The sequence below is a fragment of the Fopius arisanus genome, unplaced genomic scaffold (genome assembly GCF_000806365.1).
Source record: "Fopius arisanus strain USDA-PBARC FA_bdor unplaced genomic scaffold, ASM80636v1 scaffold00016, whole genome shotgun sequence".
In the NCBI taxonomy this organism is placed as follows: domain Eukaryota; kingdom Metazoa; phylum Arthropoda; class Insecta; order Hymenoptera; family Braconidae; genus Fopius; species Fopius arisanus.
Window position 1 is genome coordinate 1259043 of NW_011887755.1, and position 17903 is coordinate 1276945.

The following is a 17903-nucleotide window of genomic DNA, read 5'->3' on the forward strand; positions in this document are numbered from 1 at the left end:
ATTGCCCAAGGTGCTGGTTGTAGAAATAAAAATAAAATCAAATAAGTGCGAGCAAAAACCGGTTAAAAATACAGCGAATCGTGTGGCGCCTGACTTCCTAGTTCCACACAATCCATTCCGTGAATTGAGATGATAATTCGTTATTGCATTATTAACAGCCAACGTCATCAAATGCACACATTACGACAATTGACTAGGGTCCAACAGTCGTCCAATAATCATTGAATAACAAAATGAATAGGAGAAAGAATCTGAAAATAAATAGCCTCCCAGACTCCTACCTGTACGAGTCCTGTCGTCCAACCCCACCGATGCTGCTGCTCTGCGTACTGACTCTCACCAGGGTAACATTTCTGGGTATTTGAATGGTAGCAACATTTTTAGGGGACAAAAGCGGTGAATCAGCCCGCGGTGGATTCCCAGTACTGCCACGTGCCTCGGTTTCCTGCTCCTCCTCCTCCTCAATCGTTCCAGGCAGCTTGAAGAGCTTCTGGGGTTCCTCCATTCCTCACCAATCAATACCACTAATTCAACTAGCACCCCCAAAATCATTAAGTCCATAAATCCCAACTCTCCTTATCCTCTGCATAATTAAAACTCCGTAGATTATTTTTTCAAGCACAAATTGCTGATAATTTTCCAATAATCGATATATCCTTGATCATTGATATGGATAAATAATAGCGAACGGCGATGAGAGGTTTGCCCGGGCGGGCATCGAAATCACCATGTGCATCATTCCTCTTATCTCATCCAAATAATCCTTAGATCGTTCGTCATAATCTCAACTGAAGGCATTCCGAGTGGTTGAATCTGAAATATGAAGAAATTGTCGTTTAACGTTCTCCCAGACAAGTGTTAGAATCGCTGACATCAACTGGTGTTGAGTAATAATACAGAATGAGAACCACCTAATCTTGTCTTTTTCACAGTGAATGCACGAGCTCAACTGTTTGAGATTCTCGCCGGCTGCACACGCTATTGTGCCAACGGATGCTCATGGCTTTTCAGCCCATGTGGATGGCGGGGATACGGTTCGTGCCACCAACGCATCATCCAGCCTCGGTGTGTTGGTGCACTCCGATGAGTCCTACCAATATTCCTTATACATGCACACCTTTCCTTGCAAATTCAATCACGCCTTATAAATCCAACGCTTTTTTTATTCGCATTTATCGCTATTTCAACCGGTTGTCCGTGAGGTTTACGGGAATATCGTCGACTCTACGATCGTCGTTGAGAGGATTCTCTCTGGAGTAACGGACTATGTACATTCGCATATTCAAATATAACAAATTTTTTTTTTTTTAATTTTTCAACTCGTGCCTGAGAGACTAGCAAGTGTGGCCGGCACACCAGCAACAGGTTGATATGCGTTGGCGGTCGGTTTATAACGGACCATGAGAACCCGCACGATATACTAAATTGAACCACCATACCAGGTTTATTTGGCTTTTTATGAATACGAGAAATAAATTTGCCATTCTCTCCGTTTAAGCATATGAAATTTGCTCATTTGAGATTCAATGAATTTTTATGGATTTTTTTATTATTATTTATTATTATTATCATTCATTTTCGTGGAGAATTGCTTGAATTTTAGATTTCACTTTGAAAATTAAACATTACATTTAATAAAATTCCAAATTTTGTAATTTTGATTTTCATTGAATATTTGAATCGATGAAATTTACGTGAAATTGAATTTATAAGAAGCTGTGAGTCAGAGTGTGTGGAGTCACATATTTCGAGAATTAATTCGCCTGATTACCAAGTCATTTAGTTTCTGAGAAAGTTTGCTCTCGACTGATAACTCGAATTGAAGTCTTGTCGGTTTTTATGAATCACACTGATTTCATTCAGCAATTGACAACTTCTAATATTTATTCTGTTCTCCTTCTCTCAACTAGCGCTTTACATCTCGGTGTTTTATGATGCATTTGCATAACTCGCCGTATCTCTCGGGTTTTTATAATCGAACGACTTTTGCTCGTGGCATAAACTTTTAGAATAAACAAGAAAAACCGCGGAATTCAATCAACAGTTATTTATCGCATGTCACTGACGAACTGGAAAGTCAATGATTTTATTTATTTCTGTAACCACACGCCATTCACCTCATATGAATGAAGGCATTGAGTGTTGTCCTCACTGTTTCACCAGGTCCCATCCCCTTGCCCCACAGGGATAATAATAAAAATATATAAATGAGTGAATTCCGGGCATAATTGAGGTCCCCGGTACTCTGAATTTTCGTATTCATATTAATCAACAGAAAATTAGCGCGCGTGTTCAGGCATAATGGCAGAATGTAGGCCGACACGCGATCGGATGTACCTTCCATTCCCCCAATGTATTTATTATTTATAATAACGCCTCATCTAATAAGCTGAAGAAGTCAAACGGATGCACCTCTATTACCACATTATTCTCTGGGTAACAATTAAACAAACTACATAAGAATTTGCTTACCCTGGATTGAATCAGATTGCACTTCTCCGAGAGACAACACTTGAAGTGAAAATTCGAATAAAAAATGGGGTGATGAATTCGAAAGGGTCTCGAAATACTTTAGCCCCAGTTATGGCCTGCGTCAAAGTCGAATCAGCAACTCGTATCGATTCAACATTTTGACCTTCTATTTGAATATAACCAGCTTGGCGCCAATATTGGCCCGATACGCACACACACGATACACATTGACGTACACCTTCCGCCGACGCTCTCAATTCCACGAGAAGCTAGAAACATGCCCTGTCACAGTAACCACTTGACATCAAGTTTCTATTCGATCTTTCCAATGGTTTCAATAGTCTCACAATTTTTGGGGCCACCATCGTGTATATTCGATTCGATTTTTATTTATTTATTTACTTTTATTTCATTTTTTTAAATTTTTTTACAGACCACTCTTGACTGGATTATTGTTAGCCATTGAAAGACTCGAGCGATCAACTGTAAAAAAAAAACAGCGATAAAAGAAGGCGGATACCGGCAAGTGGAATAGTGAAGGTACCGTCTCCTTCAGTGACGTCGACGTCGTTCCACACTCGGCTTTAAACCTTTTCCCCTCTCCGCAAACAACTTCCTCAGCCACAGACACTGACACATACTTTCAGAGGTTTTTTCATACCATTTGTACTTTTGTTTTTCTCATGGCTATTTATGTAGTTTATTTTATACTATCTATCCTCAAGCAGATTCACCAGATACTCATTTTTTAAACAAATTTTGCTCGAATATTTGAGCATGAGAGATCTTCCACGTTCGAGACCTTCTAATGAAGTCAGTCAATTGATCGTTTTCAAAAAAATCACTCTCCGGCAGTGTGAAGACCTGGACAAATTTATTGTCGCGTTTTTTTCAGTTCATTTTTATACCAGAATTGTTTTTCCCTGTTCGCATAATAATTTTTTGTTACAATCATTCAACGTTTAATTTACCATTTAGTAATTCTCTGATGTAACGTCTTAAAATTTTTTACTTCGCGGCTTCATCAACTTGCGCCCTTTTTTTTAAAGCTCTACTAGAATTTCCCAGGGTAATTTCTCTTTGTGTACTTGAGCTGTCAACTCCCAGGGCAAACGTGTCGGTTGCGTAGGTTTACCTGGGCGATATTCAATCAAGTCTGTGTCAGGTTCGAAAATGAGATAAGAGCGGATAAACAGTCAGAGATTACCATTTATCACTGTTGCTTGAATTTTTAGTTACTATGGGACAGGGGTTTGCTTTGTTTGTTGAGTGATTCGTCGTTTATTCACTGAGAATTACTAATATTGACGTTGAAGGAATTACAACGATACGTGTTAACTAGAATATCGAAAAATTACTTTGGTAGCGAATAATCGTTTGCAAATTAAATGGTGATATCCCACATCAATTCTCTTTGCAAAATAAAAATATAACACATGATTGTTCGAATTTTGTTCGAATTTGAATGTCAAAGAAACAAGCTGAATTATTCACATCATCCAAATCTCACTTTTTTCCTCACAAATTTTCTGCGTGAACTCGTTACTTCTCATAAAAATTTGCAATGAAGACAAAAGAGAAAAATTAATTACTCAGAATTATCTGGGAAAGTAATTGCTATACGAAAAATGATTGAATTACTTAAAATCCTTAATTAAATGTTTTTTGTACTTCATTTTGAGGTATTTAATTCCTTGCTCCTGGAGCACTCACCCAGCCCTAATCACTCCATCGGCGAGACAATACTGAGTACCTTGCAGGTGTGCTAAAAAATGGGTGGATATTATGGGCCGCTGGCTGAACGATTGCCTCTCTTTATCCCTTTTATTTTTTTCATTGCTAAATCGTTTCTTCGTAAATCATTGAAAAACCGGTTTCGTGGTGCTAGCTGAGTAATTTCTCAGGTAAAAAATTAAGAGGACCCGTGAGGAACGAATGACGATGGGAGAAAAAAAATGAGAATTCGGAGGTTGTGCTCTGGTTTCTGACGGATTGAATATATCAGCTAGGATTTCCTAGGTAGCTGTGCATTTTTTTTAAACACCTAATGTATTTTTTTTCATCCGCTTTTTTACATTCATTATTATTCACGAGTCAATAAACCATTTCATGGCCAACGAAGACGAAGTCAATAAAGTGTGTCTGACTCTGATATTGTTTTCCACTTGGATAAATCTTTGAGATCGTGAACTGCAGGAGTGAAACGTTTTGTGACAATATGAAATAGAAAATTGAGCAAATAAATCATGAAGTGCAAGATTAAAATTAATCATAAAAATTTTCAATACCAGTAAATTGATGCATTTAATAATTTGCAATTGCAGATATTATCGGTGAAGGATGGAGTGATGCCGAGGGGGAGGAAACCGAGAATATGATCCTTTTCCGGGTGGGATTAATCACGTTTTACTGCTGGTGGCATCAGTGATTAAAGACTTTTTTTCAAATTACAATGCACTTCCCCTGCACTCGCGATTTTTAGTTTTCGCGAATTCCTCACAAATACGTGTGGGAGGAATAAATAATGACGTAGAGGGGGTGTAAGAGAGCGTCGATGAGTCAACGCCCGTCATATCCGTGAATTTGTAAGAATAAATCGAGGATCACAATACAAGATATCTCTCTCAATCTCTCGGACTCGGTCAATGGATGACTCATGAGCTCCTCCATGAGCTCCTCCATGTAATGGTTAATTACTCTAGTCTTGAAATACAGGAACGTCATAGGTGGAATAAAAGAGGCGTAATGAATTTGCATGTCTGCAGGAATTCAGTGATAATCCTAGCGGATTTACTCGGAAATTTTATACGAGACCGAGAAAAAAAAAAGATTGTTAATTTTCAGGAAAAGTTACTTGATACTAGAACTCTGTATTAATGCAAATTAATGAGCATGAGATCCGCAAATTAAATGACTTTTTTATTAGCCCTAGGGACATTTCAGAGAAGTCAGGAAAAAACAACTCTGAAGCTCAGTAATTATTACTTTATGTTCCATGATAACTTCATTCTATACTATCGTAGTGTGAATTAAGGAATTTTATGCGGATAGTGCTTATTATTGTCCACCGTTGATGAATTGATTTGTGTGTAAAAATGGTCTCCGAATTTAAATCGACTCGAGCTGACAGTACGCGATTGAATCATGAAATCCGCATATGAGCCCGAGGTCGCGGTGTTTTCGTAATTGCCCAACGCAAAGCAATACCGTCCATTGTCGTTGGTAGTGTCGTATCATGACCCGAGACAATGTCAGAAGCCACAGACTGGAAAATGTGCAAACACAAACGGCAAACGCCCGAGGTCATATCACAGGGGATTCACCGTTGATTGTCACAGATTTAAGTTACACGAGAGACTGCCAAGATCCACCGCAATTACACCGAGTCCACCAGAGAACAATAAATTTCCCGGCAATTTAGTTAAGTAAAAGGAAAGACTCCACTGGAAATTCACTCCGGGCAACACTGGATTCCTAATTTATGGGGTAACCAATCGAAAGATCACGTCGTATCCATTGGAAATTATCCAGAAATGATAAGAATGGTGCGTATAAATGATGATGTATACCTCTAGGACCGGGTGCAGTTGATAATATATTAGATACGCTTCAAGTATAGCCATATAGATTTGAGCTTGAACAGGATGAGTTTAGTGGCGGGAAGTGCCCTCGTTATCACACCAGTCAATTGTTTAATCTTGACTCCCTGCCTCCACTATTCCAGGCAGATATAACAACAGTGTCTACGTTAGTGATATGACACCACACGCGAAAACCCGTTCAACCGGTGAACTATCAGGTTCCTAGGCACGTACCATACACACTGGCATTAACACGTCTGTATTATGCATCATGTCACCTACATGATTCTTAATCCAATCACCGTTCATATTTTTACATTCAATAATCAGCTCTATTTATTCTTATTGGAACCAAACAAAATTTAAAAAATATTTCCTAATAATGGATTCATAATGAACAACTCCAGCAAATTGCAGTAGAGAGCATCACCGACAAAAGTCGTTGAAATGTATCTCGAGAAGAAAATACAATAAATATAATCCGGATGCGACCCAGTTAGGGACTTAAGTAACACTTAATACGAGATATCACATATGGTCTTAATGTCGCTGTCAAGATTCAATTAAGCACCGAGTAATTCTTTCACATAATTGTGTTCTACTCACTCAGACCTGCTCCTCCGGATTAGTATGATGTGGATAATGATTTGTTGCTTTGATATCAGAAACTTCTGGCCTTGGCAAGAGTCGCGGGGGTGGTGATATCCGTATGAGTTTCTTTGGCTTCTTATCCTCATCTACGTAGCTCAACATACTGTGGGTATCGGATTTGTGGTTATTATCGAGACTGGATTCTATGTGGCTTGGGAGTTCATCGGGTTGAGGTGAGTCTGCAAATCTCGTGTGCCTGAAAAAAATGACAAGGACAATTTAATTAATTCATCGATACCAACCGGCGGATGAATGGCGCAAATATTGGGATTTAAAATAGAATATGGAGCATGCTCTACCTTGAGTCCAAAGTAACCCTTGAGATGGATTTTTTAATGGCACTGGCAGATGATGATCTCTCCATTCCATCGTAACTAGATTTCGATTCATGCTTTCTCATGCTTGCTTTGGACTCATTCCTGGGAATTTTTTTCTCATCCCTAGAATTAATACTTTCTCTGCGATGTCTTCTGAGACTGGCATTGATGTCCTGAAGGACTGTATTGTAATCCTCCTGGTCACCCTCATTCGGTGTAACTCCACTACAACCAGCTTGATCGTCTGCCTCCTTTTTCAATCATCAGCGTCAATTAGAATCACGCTACTTGGATTTTTTGGTAAATTGAATGTAACTATCTCTGGGCTGATGAATTAAAACAGGAAAACCTTCGTACCTCATCGTGTGTGTAGAACATGGCTAATCTCTGATCCGCTTGTACATTGATACTGTTACGTCTTGGTGAATCGTCTGGACCAGTTATCATTACGGGAATTGGCGTAGGTGGTGTTGGTGAGTGCATGTGTAAACCGCCAGATGATGATGCTGAACTAGAACCGGAACTCGTTGTCAACGAGCTGCTTGAATCTTCACGGTATGCTGGAAATGTTGCTGAACTCATTCGTTCTGGAATCCGTTGGGAAAGCACGTCACTTTTGAATTTAATTGGATTGTTTCATTGAATTATACAGAAATTAAGTTAAAATTTGAAACGACAGAACGGATTCTCTGGAAAGCCTTCGCTACTCGATAATAATTTCCGCTTTGACTGAAGGAGCGCGAAGTTAATTTTTTTACTTTCTTTCACTGCGGAAAATTTCTCCATTACTTCAAAGAGAGAGACACCAGTGTGATGAAAAACAGAGAAATTGAATACACGTAATTCCTGAACAAGGTTAACGGAAATTCTTGACCTCTTTCAACCACCGAGTTTTTTTCCCCCCGTAATTGCGCTTCAAGTTCATTGACACCTCGAGTGTAATTTTTCATACTGCGAGGGGAACAGATGGCAGTATAAATCAGCCAGTGAAGATTTGCATCAACCGTTGATAAGATAAGGACAAAAAAGGCCGGATAAAATAAAATTTGTAAATTTGTTTTTTTCTCGTTTTGTTTACCTCCTTTGGCGTGATGCAGAGCTTTCAGCTGATCAAGTTCCGCTGCTGAACACAGAGGGGTATCCACTTCGTATGTGTTATTGAAGAGGTTGTAGTTAACTTCGTACTCACCGGTTTCCTTTTTAAATGTGATAATGTGAGAGAACCTGTGACCCCAGAGTATTTCCGTTGCTAAATACGAGCTCCTGGCTTGTGTCGTCATGCCTGTTGACTCTATCACACCTACACCCGAATATCTGATATTAATTTTCGTTTCAAAAACTATCTAACATTCTGAAAAAATAATTCTTTCTCCATCCGAACCCCGGGAGGTTGAGCTCGCATCTTTAGGGTGGGAAAGCCGAATAGACTTTTTTAAAAATCAAATTTTTCCATCAACCAATGTTTGATTTCAAATTTATTCATCTCACACGTGATGATAAAGTCCTCCGAGACGGGAAAGGTATAAAAATGAAGAGAAAAAAAAATATACCTTCGAGCATGACGATAATTTCAAAGCGTTCCTTGAGCATATCACTGGCTGAGAGATGATACAGTGGGGAGTGCTCATCAATTTTGTGAACGATTGTAGTCGGCCAGATAAAGAATATCTTGTCCTCCTCCCCATCGCCACCCACTCTCAACTCTGTCTGGTAGAATGGCAGGAGTTCACCCTCCCTCGTCACCTGGGAATGTGTAAATTAGGAAAATTGATAAATCTGGAGAGCCGAGGGAGGAATATATTAGCATAAATCAATGGATTGCTGGGGAAAGATGGGAAAAAAAAATTCACCAAGTACCTTTCGCTTTATCATCTGTGCACGAACGTGCGCCTCTATGATGTGGCTCTTCCTCATGTCTCCGACTCGGAACATTAGGCATGGTTGGCCGTCTCTTTGACAAATCACCGCATTACGGGAGAATAAGAGGGTTTGAGTGCGTTTCTTTGGACGTGATAACTTGGCGAACACAATGCCAACCATGAATGCCTGTAGGATAACTCCGGTCATTGATTGGATGCACATTACGAATATTGCCTGGGGGCATTCTGTCGTCGTGTGCTTCGATCCATACCTGAAACAATCAACCAAGAGTTCAGCTTTTATCATGAATATTTCGCATGGAATGCCTTTGTAATTAACTCTTCGTTAATTAATTGAGTTCAAGTCGCAATATCGTTTCGATGTATCAAGTTTTCCGTTGGAATTTAATATACGCCCAGGAATTCCAGAATGTCGAAAATTTTTATAGAAATTTAATTAGCCTTTATTACACTATTAGAGATTTTTTTAAAACATTGAAACATTTTCACGGTTTCCCAGTGGTATATGAACATGAAAATGGGAAATTATTCCAGCAATTTAATACTATTTTATGGTCATTAAAAATTTCATGTTTATTGAGAGAAAATTTTTCAGGCGTATTTTTCTAACAGTTTGAGTTATGGAATTAAAGAAGTTTATTTGATGTTTAACGATGCAAAGTTTTCCTTTGACTTGGAGCAGAACATCACAAACAATCAGAAACAAAACCAGCAAATTTCATATTTACCCAATGGTATGCTGAGTCTCGACGGAGAATAAAAAACAACTGGTGAAACCGTGAATGTCCTCGACACAGGGGGTGAAAGTTTTGTTGGCGTCAGTGAAATTTCGGGGGTCGAGATCGCCGTGGGCCCAGGCTATGAGCCACCAGACAAGCGCAAACCCCAACCACGAGAGTAAAAAGTTCATCGAGAATACGAGGAGAGTCCAGCGCCATTGAGCATCCACCAGTGTCGTAAAAATGTCCTGATAGGTGAGACCAAAAAGAGAAAAAGAGGGATTTTAAATTGACAGGTCAGTGGTCTGTGCGAGCGATCTGGCAATGGGAGAAAAAAAAAAGTACCAGCAAATGATCAGGAATGTCTGCAAAGCTTACCTGGAGATATCTGCGACGTCTTTTGGCGACGTTTCCTTGGACAACGTTGCAATCACCGTGCTTAAACACCACTCGTTTTCTCACTCGCCTAGAGCTGAATCTCGTCTGTCGATATCTGAAATATTTTTAATCTGTTGAAGCCCCAGGGTTTAAGCGATTATCTGTTGTTAGAAATACTCAGATTGAAAATTTTCCAAAAGCTGTCATCACGCTTCATATATAGTATACAAAAAAATTTTTTTTTATTTAATACAGTTCTCAAAAAAAAACAGAATCTTAAAATCAAATGAGAGCGCTTGGAAATGCGAAATCCCTTTTCTCAGCAACTTGTCCTGAAATTCTGGATTTAATGGCATCGCTTGCAACATTTTATCTCGAATTTTCAAACGAAAAGAATCTCCAATCGAAGTAATATCTTTATCCCCGAGAAACTCTATTCCATGACGAAAACTTGGAAACATGACACAAAGGCCAAGTACCAAGAGAATATCAAAGCACCGAGAGCTCCCTAAAAGATAAAAATAAAATCAGTGTACCCGTTGAAAATAATTTTTCACTATGGACCTGAGGAAGTTGCTCTACTATTCGTGCCGCTGATACGAGGGTGAGGCAATTTGCCAGGTTTTCCTGTAAAAGGGGAAACGCGAGGGAGCAGAGAAAGCCCTTTGCCAGAGTTTAAAGAATCCTAGGTCAACGATACACATCATCATTCCACAGTCGTTCACCACCGGCGGATCCCGACTCCCAATTCATCAAATATTTCCTAATACTTCTCTCAAAATTATTCCATTTCCCTCTCACGCAGTACAATCAACAACAATGTACCTCTAGTTACCAAATTCCCAAACTTCTGCGTCTTACGTATCCGTGACAAATTCACTTCAACCAGTCTAAAATTTATTCTCCCTCAAGATTTTGGCAAATGATTACTCCAACCCAACCCAATCCACGTATTTCATAAACTTCTCCTCTGAACTCTACACATGTCCTTGAGTGTCTGAGCCGTCTCTGTTCCAAAAATGTTCTTACCCTCATAAACTCGAAACATTCCGGAATTATCAACGAATTCACCAGCTATAGCCACCGGCTTTGACTGAAAATAGATCAACATCACGATCCATTGTATTTAAACTACTCGCTAAACACGAGATCCTTATTTTTCCTGTTTATGCAAAAGCGCATCCGACATTGAAATATTTCACAAAGGGTATTTTAAGCTTGTCTGTCACGATTATCCACGTGTTTTCATTGCACTACCTCGTCTGGGATCCTTGGTGGAAATACAGACCAACATCTGGGGTTGAATTTCAAGGTCCAGTGTCTCAACCATTGAATTTTCCCTCCCAGAATCAAATAAGAATTCTACATTTTCACCCACAAAAAAAGAAAATTCTAGTACCACACATGCACACACACACGTTGCGACCCTGACACAATGACCCGTCTGCCAAGAATAGAATGGTAGATTACAGTGATGTTTCAATACAAGTTTTGAGCGTGTCACGGTGATAGTGATAGTCAGCCTCAAGACAAGTAATAAAAGAAAATAAGCAACCGTTGGAAATAGCCTAGACTAGCATCGCGAATCTACGTAAGCTATCCAAAATTATGATGTCTTGCATTCGCTAAAATAACATTAACAGGTAGGGCAGAGTATTTGAAGCAACATGAAATTGGGTCTTTTAAAATATCGTACTTGAGACACTCTTCACGCCAGGCAGTTTCCCCCGAGGTTGTGGCCTTGACCACCAGCATAGACACTTGGGAAATGGCACGACGAAGACCAGACAGTGTTATACCATCGCCTAGATGAAGACGATGAGCAGTGGCAGGAGCCTCTGTTACATGTGACTGCTCCATTGTCATTGAAAAATAATAATAATAAAAAAAACCAACTTCGCACCTGACAAACTAGCTTTCAAATCTCGCGGGTTCGCTGAACCTTTCCGTTTATGATCACTCAGAGATGTAATACCGTTTAACGATTTATTGTCGCACCGAGAGCGTTTATACTCGCGGTCGATTGCTTCCAAGGGAAAATGGAAATGCAATTGAATGGTTGAATTTTATTATTTGGTATTGGAAATATGATTTGGGATGGTGGATAACTTGGCTCATCTGGGATATTAGGCTTGACTGATTTTTCTGTGGGGCTCTCCGGGTTGCGGTGTTGAGTGCACGTTCTGGTGGTAGCCCAGGGGGAGAAAACTAAATGAGAGGAGTCACGGTAAAAAAGAAAATTGAAAGATAGCCCCTGGGATAAATTTAGCAGGCCGTTGCCTACCTCTTTCAAGTTAACACCGAGTTAGTAGTTGTATGATACGATTGGTTTAGCTATTCTGTTCAAGGAAGAGCCAAAATTCGGATGGTGATTACGTAGCCAGTTGGATTTATATTTAATTATAATCTAGATGTGCCTTTCTCGGTTGTTTTTACTCATTTTTTTTTTTCATTTAACAGGTCGTCTATTTCTGGAGTCGAAGGAAGATCTCAAAGCCAAATGTCACAACGTGTCCAGAGCCAGAGAAATATCCATACCAAACGTTTGCACCACATTCGATGGGCTTTTGTCACTCAGAATAATCAACACCCGTGGAGTAGATGTCAACAGTTCAGTCCGTCGTCATTCCCACGATTTGTCACAGTATTTAAAACATCAAAATCGTAGAATTCAGAATTTGTGAAAATCACCTTTCACTTATCGACCGACGCTCCCTGAGTGGCAGATATTCCCCCTTGTCAGCCACTTTACGCTGTTTCGATATTTCGATCTATATGTCCAATTATCACCGAAACACCCCAGAATGATCGGGAATGGGTGAGGGGAATAGGCTGCTCCGGATTTGGCCAATTAACCGCGTACTCTAACGAACGGTATCTCATGCGACACTGGGGATGCAACTAGACCAATTTGATTTTTGGCTGGGCATCGATGATTTCCTTCTGTGCGTACTCAATCTCTGCGTCATCGGCAATTTGGCATGATTGACCGGTTTTATCTGTCCTTAAAAAAAAACCCTCAGAACATAGATGAAGTACCCCTAAAAAATCAATGAATATTCGAAAAAAAAAAATTCCACTACCACATCTTCGATTTTCATGTTCTCCTGATACTTTCCTGGGAAAATATTGAATTTTTCAATTTCAATAAATACCTCCTCGATTTTCATGCTCCCCTGATACATTTTCAAAAATTTCAAATTTTCAGTGAATACCTTCTTCCTCCCCATGATTATAATCCGCATCGAGTGTTTCTGCTGTCTGCACGCAGAAAAAAAAAGCAATCGCCCAGAAATTGAGAACGAGACGATTCTATTTTTATTTAAAACCCACGTAGTTTAAACGAGAGGCATTGTAGAGGCGCCAGAATTTTCCGCGGATTTTCCCAAGATAAACTGTAATCGATATTTTCACTCTTTCCTGCCATATCTACACAGTCATCGACGGTGATACACTGAGTGTGCATAGTCACCCCTTTTCGAGAAGATATCCCCATTTCTACCCCAGTGGTACAGCACGTATAAGTATCAGCCAAGTTATGCATAGAAAGAAGGCAATGTTATCGTCAGTCCTGTCAAAGTCTCAGCCGACACTCGACCGGTCGATGTACCGGAATATCGCCTGCTCAGCGCTAAATAAACTAGATAAAATCCATGCACAAATGATTCTCCAACATACGCCAAGAATAATTCAGTCCTCCTTCATCTATGCCCGCCCCTTCCCGCGGTATCTGCAAATATCTGATCCATTTTCTGTAGCAAAAGCATCAGAGGATGAGTGGAGATGAAAAAAAATTCTCGTTCAACCAGAAACTCTCACGTGACGCGGCACTCCCTGAATAGGCTTCCCTGAATCTGACGCGAGACACTCGGATTGCGAATATCGCAACACACCATTGCTTTCATTTGGCTTATGCTCTAATAAGGTCTTTTTCCACGTAATATCCTCCATTTGTTAATCACATGTACTTTGCGCGTCATTGTTTCTTTTTTTATCTCGATTTGCAAACGAACCGCATCACAACTGGATGAGGAAAATTTAACGAGCGACAGTGGCTAATAACATTGATAAGAAAAGTGGAGGAAACATTCTGGTATTTGTTGGGTAAAAAAAACCAGTAAACTGAAAAAAAAAATATCCTTTTTTTTTCAACGGTTCCTTTACTCGCGAGGACTTGTCACTTTTTCAATACCCAATTTTTTCGATTGATTAATTAGGAGGGAATTGCCATCAAAAAGAAAATAATGGAAATTATACGGCCTTTGAGTGAATTTTTTTAATCATTATCGGTGCTGGAGAATCAATTGAAATTTTTTGCATCAGAAAAATCGAAATTTTGAAGAAATAGAGAATTATTGAAGTAGTTCATCCAAGATCCTCTGCGACATAATCATCTTAAAATAAAATCAGGATCTCCTGGAAATGCCTTCGCTGAACAAATAGCGCATGAAAAAAATATATAGAAAAATATGTAAAAAATTGATTAATTATATATTCTTAATTTGAAAATTTTTTTCCAAATATTTTGAAACTTCCCATATAATTTTTCAAAATGAATGAATACGTGATATGTCTAAATTCGTTTTTCAGGGTCACATCGCGTGAAAAAAAAACAAAAAAAAAACACATATTGACTCTGCATTAACGGACACTTGTGATCGCTGATGTGTGATGGTTTGGGCTATCTGTGAAGCTGATATAAACTTGATAATTTACCTGCTGAGAAGTGGGCCATTTTCGCCATTAAAACTTATTCTGCTGAATGTTCGCCTTTGGAAACTGCCGAGTACACTGAGTTTGTCTTTGGTGGAATCTTTAGCCGTTGACGGGTGCTCACTCGTCTGATCCCCCAGGTTGACAGCAACAGCGGTAGCTGGTACCGCTGAATTCACCAACAATTCTGTCCATGGAGTTGTCGAGTGCTTCGACACGTCGTCTTTAGTCTCCTCCACGTCACCCGGCATGACCACGTGCAAATCAATTATTCCAAATTAATTTGATTTTGAATGAGTCCATTCTCCTGACGCCAGCTAATCACCACTTGGTTACCGGAGATTGTGTGAGTCGAGTGCTCCATTATTTTTTATGTATACTCTACATTGGTGTCACTGCCACGGTTAGAACACTACAAATTATTGGCTAACACTATTCTTATCAGTTAAACAGTATTTATCAGCGCCTGTTTGATTCTTCTGTCTTCACTTTAATGAGAGAGTCGCTCGCGCTATCGGCTGACTGATTTCCTCCGGAGAACCGAAACAAGTGTATTGGCAGTGAATTCGATTGTCGATCGCCGAATATAAGCTCAACGATACTGCGAGGAAATTTTTTCCACGGTCTCTTCACTAACTATTCAACGAGTGTTAATTTGTGATTGCTGTCTCAACAGGAAAACATATCGCTAACAGTTTCCTACTTATAGACTCCCAGCCACTCCGATGATAAGCGATTCTCTTTCAGCTCTTTCAACGATTCACTACAGAACTTGAGGAAACTATCGTTTTTACTCCCAGCCACATATTCACACTTTTCACCGAGGAATAATATCTGCCACGTGTGGGACGCATCGAGTTGAAGATTTTTGAACGAATCATCGTAGCTTTAAATAACGGGGGAATAAAGGGGAATGCAATATGACGTGACCGAATTTATGTTGGATTGTGGAACCAATTGAGTCAAGAGATTGCCGTTGGGAAATAAATTTACAATGAGGCGGATTGAATTTTACCGAATAGGTGGTAGGAGACCTGTCAACACCGTAGAACTTGTGAGATTGCCGGGCAAACCCGGCATATGCGAAAATAATCTAACGCATTATAGCTAATAGCTAGCACCGGGTGGCCACACACCCACGTGCTGTTCGTGGCGATGAGGCAAACCAGCATACGCGTCACATAGTCCTCATAGTCCGTTGCCAGGGGGAAATATGGAGAACGGGGACAGATATGTGTGTTTCAAGGCAAAGTCCTTGTGATATTAACTAAAATTTTTCTATCACTGTGAGTACTAGCCGAAGGAATTAATTGATAAATATTTGGAAACACCCCCACCTGAAATTAAATGAAGGAAATTAATCATGTAATTTTTTCAAATTCTTGAGAAACTCCTGCAGAATGATTAAATTAAATGGATATTTCCATTAAAAAAATATAATCTGACAAAAAAACGTACCATTGAGCGAGAATTATCCTTTTTTCACCAAATTTTCACTTTATCTTGTGGAATTTTAAGAGGAATTCATGCCCCGCAAGTGAAATATCAGAAAAGAATTTGGTAACAATGCGATTACAGTTTATTGTTTGATATATCACGATACTAATGGCTTTTGGTATCGATACGGCTGAATGTCGAGTGATGGTGAATGTCGATCTATTGAGTAGAGCCTTGGAACGACGAAGTGAGACTGGTTTTGTGTGGAACGATAAACATTAAATTCCGTATGCATTGTGATAAGAATACATCCGCAAATATCCATGGGAAATTACGAAATCCAGGAGGTGATAGCAGATGTTTATGACAGGTTCAGGTGGGGCTGGGGGTGAGGGGATTTAGATGGGGTGATTTGTTCGGTGCGTTGTAGTTACAGGGTGATTTCAAGTAATGAGGATTGAGTGATTAATGCGCGGGTCGAGGGGCAAAGGTTGAAGGGTCGATTTAATTGATTTAATTTGCCTCCAAAATCGCGTTGAAGGTCCATCTGGCAAATTCTGAGGGAATTGGAGACTCAGAAGGTAATTCTCGGGATTGGCGATTGGTCATTTACGAATTGGTCGGCGGATTTGCTTCCTTACTGGCACCTGATACCTGTGAGATATCAATTGATTGCCAGTCCCATATTAAATTCTTCAGGTCAACAGGCAAAATACACTCAATACAATCAAATAAATTTGATTGGTTGCCGCGTTTTGGCATTTTATTTTTCATGACATGTACTCTGTACCGACACTTTGCATACCATTTATGGAGGGCAGCACCAAAGAGGATTGACTAAAGCGGCATCGTTGTACTGCACCCCAAGGGAGGGAGGGTGTCGCACGCAATGGGGGTGTCCATCAAGACGACGGGGTGAATTTTCTGATCTGAGGGAAGGAATGCTTTTTTTTTTATTTGTTTAACTGAAATTTAGCCGATTGTAGAACGAGCGGAAGGGGGAAGCCACATCTTGTGGAATTTTAAATAAAAAAAATATTCAATATATTGAATATATACTACTAATTAAATTATATTATTGCAATGAACGCGTGGTCTAGATGGCAACGCGCTTGACTGGCACGCGGCCCGCTAGGGTTCGAGACCAGCAACATTCATTTTTTTTTTTTTAAATAATTCCATTTTTATCTTTTTTAAGTCGCTAATCAATGGAAATATCGTTTAAACACTGAATTTTTGCAAATCGAGAAGATATCCAGTGAAATTAACAAATTTGAAATTTTTTTAAAAAATCGTTCTTCAAAATATATACGCCTAATGAAATTAAATTACTATAATGAGCGCGTTGTCTTAATGGTAACGTGCTTGCCTACCACGCCGGCGGCCCGGGTTCAATCCCGCCGTCATTCATTTTTTTTTTTAAATAATTCCAATTTTTCTTTTGTAAATGGCTAATCAATCGAAATATTGGTTGAAAACTGAATAGCTCCTCGATTGTCATGTTTCCCTAATACTTTTACAAAAATTTCGAATTTTTCACTTTCAGTGAAAATTTCAATGAATAGCTCCTCGATTGTCATGTTCCCCTGATACTTTTTCAAAAATTTCGAATTTTTCACTTTCAGTGAAAATTTCAGTGAATAGCTCCTCGATTGTCATGTTCCCCTGATACTTTTTCAAGAATTTCGAATTTTTCACTTTCTGTGAAAATTTCAGTGAATAGCTCCTCGATTCTCATGTTCCCCTGATACTTTT

General features: G+C 39.4%; 2 protein-coding genes and 1 long non-coding RNA gene across 5 annotated transcripts in view; 1 reads left to right on the forward strand and 2 right to left on the reverse strand.

Moving 5' to 3' along the window:
- Positions 1-515, reverse strand: part of LOC105263803 (uncharacterized) — a 10762-nt gene extending 10247 nt beyond the window's left edge. Inside the window, exon 1 of the mRNA XM_011300251.1 lies at positions 282-515. Within this exon, the coding sequence (XP_011298553.1) occupies positions 282-505 (224 nt within the window). The 5' untranslated portion in view covers positions 506-515. The remainder of the gene's footprint in view (positions 1-281) is intronic.
- Positions 1-5361, forward strand: part of LOC105263802 (uncharacterized) — a 6223-nt gene extending 862 nt beyond the window's left edge. The window contains exons 2-3 of one of the 2 annotated variants that reach the window (XR_891926.1): positions 2906-3121; positions 4797-5361. This is a non-coding gene — a long non-coding RNA (uncharacterized lncRNA). The remainder of the gene's footprint in view (positions 1-2905; positions 3122-4796) is intronic. The other variant, XR_891925.1, reaches the window with a different exon arrangement.
- Positions 725-14980, reverse strand: LOC105263801 (G protein-activated inward rectifier potassium channel 3). Of its 2 annotated transcripts, none has more exons than XM_011300249.1 (10): positions 14715-14980; positions 9999-10113; positions 9630-9868; positions 8879-9152; positions 8572-8764; positions 8100-8321; positions 7379-7608; positions 7004-7272; positions 6660-6900; positions 725-813 (listed from the first exon to the last, which is right to left on the reverse strand). In XM_011300249.1, exons 1-9 carry the CDS (start codon positions 14960-14962, stop codon positions 6660-6662), a joined length of 2031 nt encoding a protein of 676 aa, XP_011298551.1. In that variant the 5' UTR covers positions 14963-14980; the 3' UTR covers positions 725-813. The 2 variants fall into 2 exon arrangements, with proteins under 2 accessions (XP_011298551.1, XP_011298552.1); XM_011300250.1 differs by lacking the exon at positions 14715-14980 and adding an exon at positions 11695-12463.
- Between the last annotated feature and the right edge of the window lie 2923 nt (positions 14981-17903).